Raw genomic sequence first — 13,741 nt, 5'->3', positions numbered from 1 at the left:
CCAAAGGGCTCACAATCTTAAAAAGTAATTCCATAAATTAAAAGTAAACATTCAAAGTTCTTAGCAGTTTGAGCCTTCTATTTGTGCAGAGGTTGCATAATTGAAAAGTAAATGTTCACAGTTATTACTAACACAGTTTTTATAATCTGGGACCTGGATAAGTGATTTCCTCCTGCTAACTGAGCAAAGAGGCACTTTTTAAAGTGGTGGTTGCTTTCACCCTGCAGGGGGAGAGCAACTGTCCCTCTCCAGTCCCATCACAGCATCCCTTCAGTAGTTGTTGCTGGTGTCCACCTTTTTTCCTTTTAGATTGTGAGCCTTTTGGGTCAGGAAAGCATCTTATTTATTATTTTTCTATGTAATTTTGAGAACTTTTGTTGAAAAGTGGTATGTAAATATTCATAGTAGTAGGATTATAGTAGAGGACTGCTTTGCATGGAGAAGCTCTCTACTTCAGTCCCCGGCGCCTCACATGCAAAAGCTCTTAGGTAGCAGGGCTGAGAAGACACTGACCTAAAACCTAGAGGCTATTCCCACGATCAGCCGAAATGGGGCTAGGGGAGCCTAGCCCAATTTCAGATGACCGGGGGAGCCACCGGACTCGCAGTCGAGCCCGGTTGCCTCCCAGCGGTTAACCCGCCTAAGTACCCTTTTCCTTAAACCCGGGTTTTCTGATCGTGAGTAGCCATGGCGTGGCTCCATGGCACGGCTACTCATGGGTAGACCCCCGGAGGGGAGGTGAAAAAGCCGCCTCCTAGCTCTGGGGGTCTCACACAGGGCATATTGGAGCTTCCGGGGGCCACACAGCTCCAAAACTCCCCAGCCCTCGCTGGCTCCGCCACGGAGCCGGCAATCATGTGGGTGGCCGATCTGGCCTCCCAGGGCTCCCGCCCTGCTCGTGTGCGGGGAGAGCAGGCTTAGCCCACCCTCCCCGCTTCCCTTCCCAAACCAGGTCTCACTGATCGTAAGACCCAGCTCCTAGATAGTTACTGCCACTCAGAGTAGAAAGCACTGAACGATGATGACGGCGAATATTTATATACCGCTTTTCAACAAAGATATAAATAAATTAATACATAGATTACATTATATAGATTACATTAATTACATAGATATAAATAAATAAATTTAATTTAATTTAATGGCTCCCAAAGGGCTCACACTCTAAAAAAGAAACATAAGATAGACAGCAGCAACAGCCAGTGGAAGGATGCTGTGCTGGAAAGGAACAGAACTAGATGGGATTACAGTCTTATTTATTACAAGGGAGCTTCATATGATTATGAACAACTATGAAGGGCCATGCCAGACATCTGAAAAAAGCTGCTAGATCATTATTAACTTTCCTTGTTTAAGCAATCCAACACCCTCACTTCCATGTGTGCCTTAGAATTTGCACACATGAGGATTTTTTTTAAAGTTTGATTTGTGGTCTCTTTTCCATACTGCATGCATTTTCTGTTTGCCTCATTGTTCACCTTCACGTTGTGTTCTGTTTGTTTTCTCATGATTAGACTTCTTCTTTGTCAAAGATTCCTGCCTCAAAGGTTAGAGCAAAGTCATTGCTTCCTCCACGACCCAGCTCAGCTTGCTCACTAACTGCTAAAAAAGCTACTTTGCTCGATACAGACAATTATTTTTCACGGCCCTCTTCAGCGGGCCCAAGAGACTGCTTGCCATATTCAAAAACAAATGCTCAGGTAAGGCAGGGGAGCTAGCATAGTGATAGATCAGAGGGAGACAAAGGCAGATTCCAGTATCTTCACTCTTTCTCTCTGTTGAATATGATTATTTCACATTGGCGTTGGAAGCTTCCCTTCTAATAGTGAAAAACCTGTCATTTCAGAAAATGGAACAGGATTGGATAGGCTTCAGGCTTGCAGGATTGACTTTGTTTTTTACTAGAAGAACCCTGAGGGTCACTAACCACAGCTAGATGCAAAATAGTAATTCAAGGGAGGTGGGCATACACTTGGGTTTACGCAACAGGTTGCCTCTGTGCACAATCTTAGCCCAGGAACTTGTTTTCAGTATCAAAATGGAGCTCACAGTCCTTTCATTTAAAAAAAAAGTCCACTCCTGGCTTTCTTACAAACTTTCTTGGTTACAGCTGCCTTGGGGAGTCAGTGGGGAAGGGTTGAGATTTTTGGATTAGAATAATGGAGAAACTTTGGCCCAAGTCTTATGTAACTGTTACACCATGGAAGCTATTTCCCCCATAGCTGGAAAATTGCTGCTTTAAAGAATTGGTTTAAATTTTGTTTTAAGATCAATTTATTATTTGATATGTCCTAAATGAGGATGCATACTGATTGTTTGATTAGCAGGTAGAGTCATAAATATTTGTAACTGAGGTATTAACTCTGAGTTAGCTGCAGAGATCAGGTAGTTACTAGATATAAAATAGGAGTAAGAATCACCTAGATGCATCAGTGAGTAACACCTGTGATGACTTGTCAGTACATGGCCCCCAGTATCAAGCCGTATTATAAGTACACAAACTATTGTGCTGTATGATCACTTATGAGGATGTTTCCCCCACAGTTTTCTTTACAAGGCAAATCAGCCTTTCATGTTTCCAGGAGGGTCATAAAAAGATTGTAAATTCAGTTTTGAAAGATTATGCATTCACATGAAATTCATATTTCATTTTAAAACAGGTCATTTTTTAAAAATGGAAACTTCTTATAACTGATTTAAAATTTAAAAATCTGTAGATTAAAATCATGGATTTTTAATATCCTCTACATATGAGTATGAAGTTTGCTGGAAAATATTCTAACAGTAATGGACAAAAATGCATCAAATCCCTTGTGGATTATATGTTTATATAATATATACAAGGACAGAAGCTAGATTAGCTTGTTCCTAATTGTTCCTAAAACAGGTGTGACAAAGATCCTGAGAAAAGCCAGTTTGCTGAGAGCTTGTTTCCGTGATAAATATGTTGTTCTGAGGCAATAGTTGCTTAACACATCAATCTTCTACTTACTTTCATGTTCAAGGGATGAATCAGAGGCTGATGAGTGTTGACAGTAATGAAAAATTTTGGATAAACAAGCTCACTTGGCCAACTGCTTAAGGAGAGCCCACTGCTATTGATCCCCAAAAGGTCAATATTAAGGTTAATTAAACTAAAACACAGATGGAAACAAGTTAAGCCTGCAGTGGCAAAAAGCCTGTTGAAAACCTTAGCCAGAGTAGTCTAATTTAAAATGTTACAGCTTTAATGCCGGACTAACCAGCCTTTCAAGGCATCGTGGAATGATCTATCTTGCTTCATATATTAAATCCCACAATGCCTTGAAAGGCTGGTTAGTCAGGCATTATTCAGGCATTAAAGCTGTAACGTATTTTACAGTTCTAAAACTTGAATTCAGGAGGAAACACAGTGGCTGTCATCCTGACTAACAAAGGACTTGTGGAAGGACACCATGCTAGCACAAAGCTGTTGCACTTTATTTGTACTAAATCTGGAGCTTGTGTTCCAGACTAGTGTTGCGCTGCTGCAAGCAGGTTTGCCCAACTTTGCCCAACTGTGTTACTTCTCATTTGTTTTAAATGAAACTATTGAGAAACTGGGCGATCAGAGGCACTCTTACCCCTGGACCTCAGGGCCAAAGTCCAGGGTCTCCACAGCCCTTGGGGCCCCCCAAATCCTCTTTAGTCTGTCCCGGGTAGTGTGGTCTCCCAGCCGAGCATGAGGATACTTAATTTGCAGGGGAGGGAGGGCCTCCAAAGGCCTTTAGGTCCAAGCCCCAAAATTACCGAAGTGCAACTCTGTGGGCAATTGCTCAAATCCATTTGTTTGTTTGTTTGTTTAGCACACCTATGTGATCTTCTTGTGCTAGTGCAACTTTGCTCATTGTGCAAGTACCTCCTTAGTCAGGATGTCAGCCAGTGTGTTGTCTTTCCTATTACATGACTCCAGACTAGAATGCAGCCCTTTCCCCTTACTTCCTTGGGCTTGAATATGGGCTAGAGACAGAGTGCCGAAGGTAGCATGAGAAAGGCATTGTTGTTCACAGTGTGTTCAGTCATTTTATTACCATAGACAGGTTTTTCTCTTTGTTTATTCAACTTCTTTATTAAGAGATTTTAACATATCATTATTTGTGGACTGCACTTTTCAGTTAAAATCATAATTATCATTTCAGTAGAGCGAGGATTTCGGGTTAAGATATGTCATTCATATACAGGGAGAGAGAGAGAAACTAGCTGCAGTCATTTTGTTTTCAGGTACAAAAATACTTGAAGCTGACACTGAAACAGTTATAGCCAAACCAAAGTTGAAGGTCCCTTTTTCACCAAATAGTCTCTTTTGCCTATGTCATCCCATTTTGAAGTTGTTGTCATGCCTTTTACTAATGACTTTGCTGTAAACAAAGTTAGATCAATGCTGGATTCCTTTGGGGAAGAAATCTCATCTTTTGATGCTTGGATTATTGAAAATTAAACTGTCCAGACTTGATCTGATCTTGCTTGCCCTGACATCGTTCAGAAGTCACAGCTAATGGGAACTTCTGGTGTAATCCTGTGAAATATATTCTGCTATATCTTGTTTAAAGCAAAAAATACCTTCTATTTATTCCTACTAGGATGGCATAACTAAGAGTCCAGAAAAACGTTCCTCTTTACCAAGACCTTCTTCTATTCTACCCACCCGAAGGGGCTTATCAGGAGACAGAGAACGAGATGAGAATTCTTTCTCCTTAAACAGCACTGTCTCCTCATCAGTACGGCGGACCACCCGTATGTAATTTGCCCCTTAACTCTGCTTTAGTATTCCTGACTCTACATGTTTTTTGTCTTGGGGATTATCTTTGTGTCAAACTTTGGACCATGAAGGTTGTCTGTCTGCATATAAGTAAGTTAACACTCAGAAGTACTATTGAAATTGAAATTATAAATACATAAATAAGCTAAGAAAATGGCAGCCAAGGTTTTGGCTATTAAGTTCCAACCCCAACTCTAGGTTCCCATCTGCCACTTTCAGTTCCATAATCCACAGCGTCCAGAATGCCCCCTACATGTCTGCTGTACTTCCTTGACACCAACACCATAGAACTAGGATCTTTAAGGCTGTGCTGGATATTTCCCTTCATTCTCACTTTATCATTGGCTGTCAATTTATTGCCTTTGCCCTCTTGTTTTATCCCTTAGGTCCCTGCTTCTCAGAAAGCAAATTATTCACGTGCATGTACACATTAAAAAAACAACACCAGCCCAAGCCACAGAAAAAATGGCGCACTGCCTAGGAATTCACTGGTGCAAGAAGTCATTGGCCAACATCCTGACTAATTATTATTACATTTATATCCCACTCTTCCTCCAAGGAGCCCAGAGCAGTGTACTACATACTTAAGTTTCTCTTTCACAACAACCCTGTGAAGTAGGTTAGGCTGAGAGAGAAGTGACTGGCCCAGAGTCACCCAGCTAGTATTATGGCTGAATGGGGATTTGAACTCGGGTCTCCCCAGTTCTGGTCCAGCACTCTAACCACTACACCACGGCATGCATTCAGCAGCTGTGGGGATGCATTGGGGCCGTCCCTGATACTTCCATCTAACTCTATTATGTACACTTTGTTCCACAGTGAAGTGAGTGGGCTTATTTCTTCTGGCGCAATCCTGGAGCTCTCTGTCACAATGAAACGCAATGTTTTTCCACTGTGACAGAGAACTTTGGAAGAGGAGGTAGACAGAGCAGCAGGGGTAGTCCCACTGGGTCCCTGTAGCTGCTACTCATGCTCCTACTTCATTAGTCAGGATGTCAGCCACTGGGTTTAAACCCTGGAAGCTGTCTTCAGATCCAGGGATGAGCCATGTAGTATGTGAATAAAAAGTGCCTCTGAGCATGTGGAGGGCATTTTCCTCACCATTGTACAATTAGCCATCTGCTCCCATGCCTGCACAGACACTTGCAATTACACAGACTGGCAGCAGTTTTTCCAAGGTTGCAGGCAGGAGTCTCTCTCAGCCCTGTCTTGGAGATGCCAGGGAGGGAACTTGGAACAAAGAAATAAAATAAGATGGTTATATTCCCTGGGCTCACAATCTAAAAGAAATGTAAGGCAGGCAACAGCCACTGGAAAGGTGCTGTGCTAAGCTAGATAGAGACAATTGCTCTCCCTCTGCTAAATATAAGAGAATCGCCATTTTAAAACGAGCCTCTTTGCTCATTTAGCAGAGGTCCAAAGGAGTTTTGCCTCTTTAAATAAAAGTATTTTGGCAAATCCGCCTGCATTAAATTTCTTTTTTCTATTATGCCTGACATAAGCTTGTATTTACTCTCACCCATAAATGTGAAGATTCAATTAATAATATGCCATCCTTTGATGTAATGGACTGTGTAGCATCTAGGTAGAGCGGACATTTGCCAGTATCCTCTTCCTTCTGCAGCCCACTTTGTCCCCCAAAATCTGCTCCTGAGAATCTCCCAACCCTCTGGGACATATTTGGGGGGGGGAGGCACAGAGGGCTGAAGAAGAAAGGGGGTTCCGCAAAAATCACCCCTCTCCGGAACAGTGGGAGAGTTCCGCTCACAATACTCTTAGTCTGATTGCTACCCAGTGAGGCTGTTCTTACAAACCAAGGAAAGCCAAGCCCGGTCTTTGCTGATTGTAAAAACCACTGGGAGCCACATGGCTTCTGGTGGCAGCAACTCCACAAAGAAGCCGCCCTCTTAAATAGGATTCAGAGAGCTAGCGCTCTTTTAGCCCCTTTTAAAAAAATTGTCTGCTTGCAGCCAGGGCTGGGAGATTGCGGGGCTGCTGGCCAATGTCGGGGGGGGGATCCCCATAATGCACCCTGCACTCGTGTGGTGCATTGCAGGAGTTCCAGGGAGCAGGGCAACCCTTCCCAGCCTCCAACTCTCTGCACTGCTGGGTGCTGCCGACAATCGTCTGGACGGGTGATCCGCCCACCCCGCAAAGACAGAGAGATAATCTGCGGGGAGGTAAGTGATAACAGCCTTACTCCCTGCTCTCCCTCAAGCACTTTCTCACTGATCGTGAGAAAGGACTCAGTGTCTCTAACTGTCAGCAGTAGACTTAGAAACTTTGCTGTGGAGCAGGAATCAGAGCTTGGTTTGTCCTGTAGCAAGGATATGTTATTGACCAATCTGGCATCTTAAATCACTTCCTCTGTTTCCCCCGCTGCAGATTACTTTGTCCTTTTAAGTCATAGCAGCCTCTGACGAATCAGATAAAGCATTAAGATCTGCCAGTATCTATACATATGAGCCCTCCCCCCAGCCCATTGTAGTGCACATGAACAGGCAGAATGTAGGAGGTGCAAAGCAGGATGCAGTTACTTCAAGATCAAGGCAAGAATCGGTTAGCAAAAAGAGGTGGCATTCAGGATACATGCTAACAGCTGGCAGCAGGGAGGGCCATTCTAAAGACCAAACAGTTTAACATTCAACTTGCCTCTTGAGCTTTTCCGAACTACTTTCTCTTCTCTTGCACCTCATCCCATTCTTTGGCTGGGTATCTTATCTCCTCTTTCCAGTTTTCCTACTTCTCATCCTTATGTCCATTGTGTGCTGAGTCTTACTGAGCTTATAAGCGTGTATGGTTATAATGCTTGTTCTTTACACACTGACTATTGTAGATGCTTGATACATATTATCATGGGTGCTGCTGCTTGGCCTAGATTTTTAAAAAGGAGAGCCAATGGTCTGCCTTCCAAGTATCTCCATTGGCACGGGATGCTGCTGGGTGTTCTAACCAGATACAAGTGCAAATCTAGTCTGTGCACATATGAATGACTTGTGGCTGGCCAGGCACGCTTCCCCTGCTAACTGGGCAAAGAAGATCTCTCAGAAGTGACATTTATCTTATATCAGGGATTCCCAAGCTGTGGTACTCCAGATGTTGTTGAACTGCAACTCCCATCACTCCCAGCTACAATTTATTGTGGCTGGGGATGATGGGAGTTGTAGTCCAGCAACATCTGGTTGGGAACCCTTGTCTTATATTAATCAAAGGGAGAGCAACTGGCCCTTTTCAGCCTGCATAGAGTCCCTCTAGCAGCTGTTGCTGGTGTGTTTCTTTTAAATTATGTGCCCTCTGGGGACAGAGAACCACCTCCTCCTTCTTTTTCTATGTAAAATGGTGTGAGGTTTTGTTTTGTGTTTTTGTTTGTTGGAAAACCAGTATATATGCTGAGATGTAATATATAAGAAGGAGAATGGTTTCACTTGTGCAAAACACGATGGGTTTGATTTAGAGATAACACTTGTTGAGCTGCCATCAGCTTCTGTAATTTAAGAGTATCATTAATGCAGCTGTATGTAAAAGTGGCATCATCCCTTTCAGAATTGTATCATATGTATGCATTTTCAAATCAATACAGCTGCACTTCCTTTTACTGATTTCTTCCTCATCCTGTGATCTGTAATCCATTTGGGAGTAAATTAATCTGTCTAATCTCATTGATTTTAAATTACCTTCCTTAAATCCTAATTGGGCCACTATGCACCACTCTTGGGAGGTTTCAAAAATGTTGTTGGTGTTCAATTTTTCACTTTAAAAAGCTGTAAGCAAATCTTTCTGTAAACTCTTTTTGATTAGATGCCAGGGCTTCATTAAAACATGCTGTCTGCACCCTAGTTTAAGTGTTACTCTATTTTCAATATAGGATCAGAGCCTATTCAAAGCCGAACAGGAAAGAGTGGCACATCAACTCCAACTACTCCAGGATCCACAGCCATCACTCCTGGGACCCCACCTAGCTATTCTTCCCGTACTCCAGGCACTCCTGGAACCCCTAGCTATTCCAGAACCCCTCACACTCCGGGTACCCCCAAATCTGCTATTCTTGTGCCCACTGAGAAGAAAGTTGCCATCATACGCACACCTCCAAAATCTCCAGGCACCCCAAAGCAACTACGGCTCATTAATCAGCCTCTGCCTGATCTCAAGAATGTTAGGTCCAAAATTGGATCCACGGAGAACATCAGATATCAGCCTAAAGGAGGACAGGTAAGGCTTTCGTTCATTCTCATAACAACTGACATTGTTTTATCAGGATAAGCACCAGCATTTGGATATAGGATGTCAGAGTTCAGACCATTAAGAGGCTCCTGTGCATTTAAGAGTTGCATAGGAGAGAGAATTGAACAAAGTATGACTTTTCCTGGCAACATGGTCCTGTTGGCATTTCTCCTTCTATGCAATTCTGGACGTGCCAGACTCACTTGCCTGACCTCAAATCCTGCAGGGGTCCTGAAATGGACTTGTCCTAATGCAAACTGCAAGCTAGAGAAAACCAGACCTCAAGACATTTTGCCTGGTCTCGAGAGAGGCTGGAGGAAGGACAAGTTGCATTGGCCGAGGAGCATCCAAAGGCACCCGGCCAGAACTTCCTCCCCCTTTTTCACAGACTTCCCAAAGAGGCTCTGCCATTGTTGTAATGGGTGTGAGGGAAGAAGGGTTTATCTGTTAGGTCCAGACATTATCACTGAAAGCAGCATACGACACTGCCTCCCATTAAAAACTTTCCTCCAATGGCCTCACAGAAAGAAATGAAGATGTAACATATGGAAGGAAGATAGAGCCAGGATTCAGTCCCTTCCTTTAAACCTTTTTTCTGAAAACCTGGTGTCAGTTCTGGGATCTTATAATTTAAACTTTGTTGCTGTTGCCGTTTGTATTTCTTTTAAGGGAATGGGGGGAACTGTCATAAACAAGAGTCCTGATATTTGTGGACTAGCAGCCTTTTTTAAAAAAAGTAATTTACTTGTGATGTATGTTGTTTCTTGTTAAATCATATAGAGCTTTTTGTCTTTTTATATATTCTACATGTCATCGAAATATTTTTGCAATATGGCTAAAACCAGATTAGAGGAGGAAGTATCTGATGCTTTTTCCATACAGAAGGCTGCATAAATGCTGAGTCAGGAAAATTGAATTAAATAACAAGTCAATGTTATATTAATTAAAGGTATATAGGTTGGTTCCTTCAAATACCGCACATGTAAAGTGCAATTAAGCCGGCAGAATATACCATCTCTTTGAAATAATTGAGTTTATTTAATTCTTTATTAGGTCATGCTTCTCTGATTTGTCCTGCTTCTCCTCAAATCTGTTCTGAGTGAGGGTTGCACATTCGTGCTTCTCTTCTGCTGCTGGGAAATAGTGCTGCTGCAACGTGTCCCCAGCAGCAGAGCACAACACACAGGTGCTAGCAGTGGACATGTAGGGAATAAAGGGATGTTGACCAACATGTGTAGTCTTACACTGACATTTTCTATCAGCCATGCTTCCTCGGGCATCTAAGGAACTGCTGGCACTCTTGCACAAGAGCGCAAGTGCACAAATACTTAACTGAGCACTCACACTTTGGGAATGCAACTTCCACTGAAAACAATGAAAGTTGTGTTCCCAAAGTGAAGAGGCACAACTTTAAAGATATGCACACGTACGCTCTTGTGCAAGGCTACTTGTGCATTTTTAGATGCCTGCAGCAGCATGGGCCCATTGAAGACACTGGTGTAATTATTATTATTTTTACATTTGACTGCACATGTTGGCCATTGTTGGCTGAAAAGAAGTGAGAATGGTTAGGATGACTTGTGGGTACAGTATGCATTCTTCCTGCCCAATTGTCTATCTCCCTTTGCTTCCAAAGTGACGGTGGGGGTGAGGGGTTTAATTGGGCTTAGAGATAGCACACATCTTTGGTACACTGTCTCTGAGTCCAGTTCCCTTCCCGCAACAATCCTTTCGGGCAGACACTTTCTTTCGCCACTGAAGTGATAGTGGGATTGGTTTAGAGCAGGCCTGCTCAACTTCGGCCCTCCTGCAGATGTTGGCCTACAACTTCCATAATCCTTGGCTATTGGCCCCTGTGGCTGGGGCTTATGGGAGTTGTAGTCCAAAAACAGCTGGGGTGCCTAAGTTGAGCAGGCCTGGTTTAGAGCCAATTGTGTCCTTTCTATAATTATGTCATTGTTGTTCATGTTTGCTTCCCCCACTTTTGTAAACAGCAAGCATAAGGGGACGTGATCCAGATGAGGACTGTGGCAGGGGGTTAGGGGGGATTTTACCCCGCTTACTGCCATGGTCCCAACTAGGGTCAGGGCCCCTGCATTTGCTTTTTGCCCTGGAAAATTTATTTATTTTATTTTATTTTATTTTATTAACACTTTTATACCGCCCTTCCAAAAGGCTCAGGGCGGTTTACATTAAAACTATTAAAACTATAAAAGGTTCCCATTTGAGCCAAGGAGGCAAATAAAGGAGACATTGGGAGGGGACCGGTAACAGATTTTAATCTCTGAAGCATGTGGAACAGTGAAAGGCATCTTCCAAATGCCCACTTAGCAAGCCCCAACTTACACAGCCCCACCACCCAAGCCATCTAGGGCTAGAGTTCAGTGGCAGAGAGACTGGCTTAGAAGTCATACTAGTTATCTCTTTGCCCAACATCTTTCGACCCTAAATGTTAAGTAGTAACAGTACCTATTGTATCAGGGTGGTGTGAAAGCATGGCTGTGTGTGGAACTGGGGAGCAGGAGAGATCAAAGGAATACAGAGATTTTACGTATCTTATTCATTGCGTCTGCCACCCAGATTCAGCTAGACAGACTGTAAGAGTTGTTTGACTGTGGCAGAGTTTGCTTTGTGCAGTGGTGGTGGGCTCTCCTTTGATACAGCTTGTAAAACAGAGGCTAGATATCAGTCTGTCAGGGATCCTGCTCTGTGCAGGGAGTTGGACTAGAAGAACCTCATAGTCCCTTCTAACTCTAAAACTATGTTGTTCTACTACACTGGAATTGGCTAGGAGAATTGGCCTTCATTTCTGTTGTAACTTGCAAAGTAGGAATTCACATTTTTCCAGACAAGCCCTGGGGATCTCATGTCAGATATGCAAATCTCACTTTACATATTACAGGAGCAACAGGAAAAATAGGATGCATAAATCAGTTAGTAACATCTGGACTTCTCTGATTTGTCTGAATCAGGTGTAGGTATTTCACGTATCTATCGCTCTTTGAAAACTGAGCCTTGCTTTTATCTGGGTTATTTTCTCCCCTTGTTTTGTTGTTCAGAATCGCAGGGTTAGCCTTTCCCAAAAGCAGGAATTTAATCGGTCCCTGGTCTCAACAGGGCTCAGTCATGCATCTATTTTCAGTGCTGGCACTTCCAAAAGTACAGAGTGCCTTTTTCACCCCACTGAGTAACTACAGATTAGGGCAAAGGGCTTCCAGATCAGAAGTCTTTGACAAACTTGAATCCTTTCTCTAGAAATTAAGCACTGCCTAAAAGGATGCAGTCGCCATCCACATCAAGGCACTGAACAGTGCTTTGGGCAGAAATTGGGCAATGCTTAATTTCTAGAGAAAGGCAATGCCTTGATGTGGATTCCACCCCCCACTCCAACTTATATCATTTCTGGCTGTGATTCTTCCAGCTACTGAAGTGAACTGCCTTCTGCTGTCTGCTTCTGTACTCAGTTTATGGCAACAAATAGAAGGCAGCTGGGGTTTCATAATGCGAGCTGAAATTGCCACGCTGAGAGTGATGACCATTGAAGGAGGGAGGAGCGGAAAACTCTGAGCAAGTAATGTAAGCAAATATGACAGGAAGATTACGAAAAGAGTATAGGTATGCTGCCCTAAAGTGTCATTTGGAGAGAGATGCTCTCCTTTCACCTGAGGCATGTGTTAACCCAGTAGCACAAAGTCCATTCTTAGCTTGCAGCTGTCTTGGAGAAGAGAGTAGCATTGTGACAGCACCAGGGTCTGGAGGTGTTTACACAGAGCAGCAGGAGGTGTTTGAATGTTAAATAAATCAAAACAGAAATGCAGGGTTGCATAGGTCTCATTAGAAACTCATCAGCTAACAAACCCATTTAAAGTCATCTCTTCTGGCGTTCTTACCCACCACCGCTTCTGCCAGGATTTTAAATTAACAATGGCTACCATGTGAAGGCAAAATATCATACTTCTGAAAATGTTTGCACATTAGAAGAGGGGGTCTCAGTCTTCTTGAGACTATTTATCCTTAATAGGAAGGAACTAAAAAGTCTCCAATCAGAGCTGGGACAAAACCAAGGCAGATGCACCAGATGTGGGCACACGCACATCGCAGGAGAAAGCAACGACTGAAGGTTACCTTAGGCTGTTTCCCCTTAGATCTCAATGAAGAATCCTGCCCACAGTAATTAGCTATAAACTTACAGCTTGTGGAGGAGAGAGACAAACCCATTTGTACTGCAAAATCTCCCACTTTATAGCCAAGCTGTACTATAAGCTGAAGCATACGGTCTTACCCTTACTGGGTTATAGCACTTCCGCCTGTAGGTTGTTTGAAGTTCCCTGCCCTATGAAAGTTGGCAAGTCAGAGGGTAGCATTCTAGCCTAGCCTTCACCCTGAGATGCTCACATTCTATGCACAGTTAACTTTTTTTCAATTCAAAGAACATGTAATCCCACCACTAGCATTCTGTAGTTGCACAACTCCGCAAGAGCCGCACCGCAGATTTCATCTGAGCATGACGCATGTGATTGAAACACAGCAGCCAAAAAATGGGATGGGAGAGACCAGGGAGTATCTTGCACTTTCCTGAGTCTCCTCGAGGAAACATGCTCCAAACTCTGAGACTTGTGGCATTGCAACCATGCAGTTGAGGCACAAATGCAACCATTTGGTGCCTCAAGAAGTTTTGAATTGGTTCTATACATAGCTAACAATGGAGCGGGTTATATTCCTAGCCCGGAGATAATTGTCTGT

The 13,741-nt window shown here is 43.2% G+C and overlaps 1 protein-coding gene across 25 annotated transcripts in view; it reads left to right on the top strand.

Moving 5' to 3' along the window:
* The window catches only part of LOC128339534 (microtubule-associated protein 2-like), a 415,175-nt gene that overhangs the window by 374,329 nt on the left and 27,105 nt on the right, over positions 1 to 13,741 (top strand). For 20 of the 25 annotated variants that reach the window (XM_053283640.1, XM_053283637.1, XM_053283635.1 and 17 more), the window contains 3 exons: positions 1,515 to 1,700; positions 4,599 to 4,752; positions 8,643 to 8,986. In XM_053283640.1, the coding sequence (XP_053139615.1) occupies positions 1,515 to 1,700; positions 4,599 to 4,752; positions 8,643 to 8,986 (684 nt within the window). The remainder of the gene's footprint in view (positions 1 to 1,514; positions 1,701 to 4,598; positions 4,753 to 8,642; positions 8,987 to 13,741) is intronic. The other 5 variants (XM_053283645.1, XM_053283648.1, XM_053283654.1 and 2 more) reach the window with 1 other exon arrangement.

Source organism: Hemicordylus capensis, chromosome 1, assembly GCF_027244095.1.
Source record: "Hemicordylus capensis ecotype Gifberg chromosome 1, rHemCap1.1.pri, whole genome shotgun sequence".
Classification (NCBI taxonomy): domain Eukaryota; kingdom Metazoa; phylum Chordata; class Lepidosauria; order Squamata; family Cordylidae; genus Hemicordylus; species Hemicordylus capensis.
This window is presented reverse-complemented; position numbering and strand designations above follow the sequence as displayed.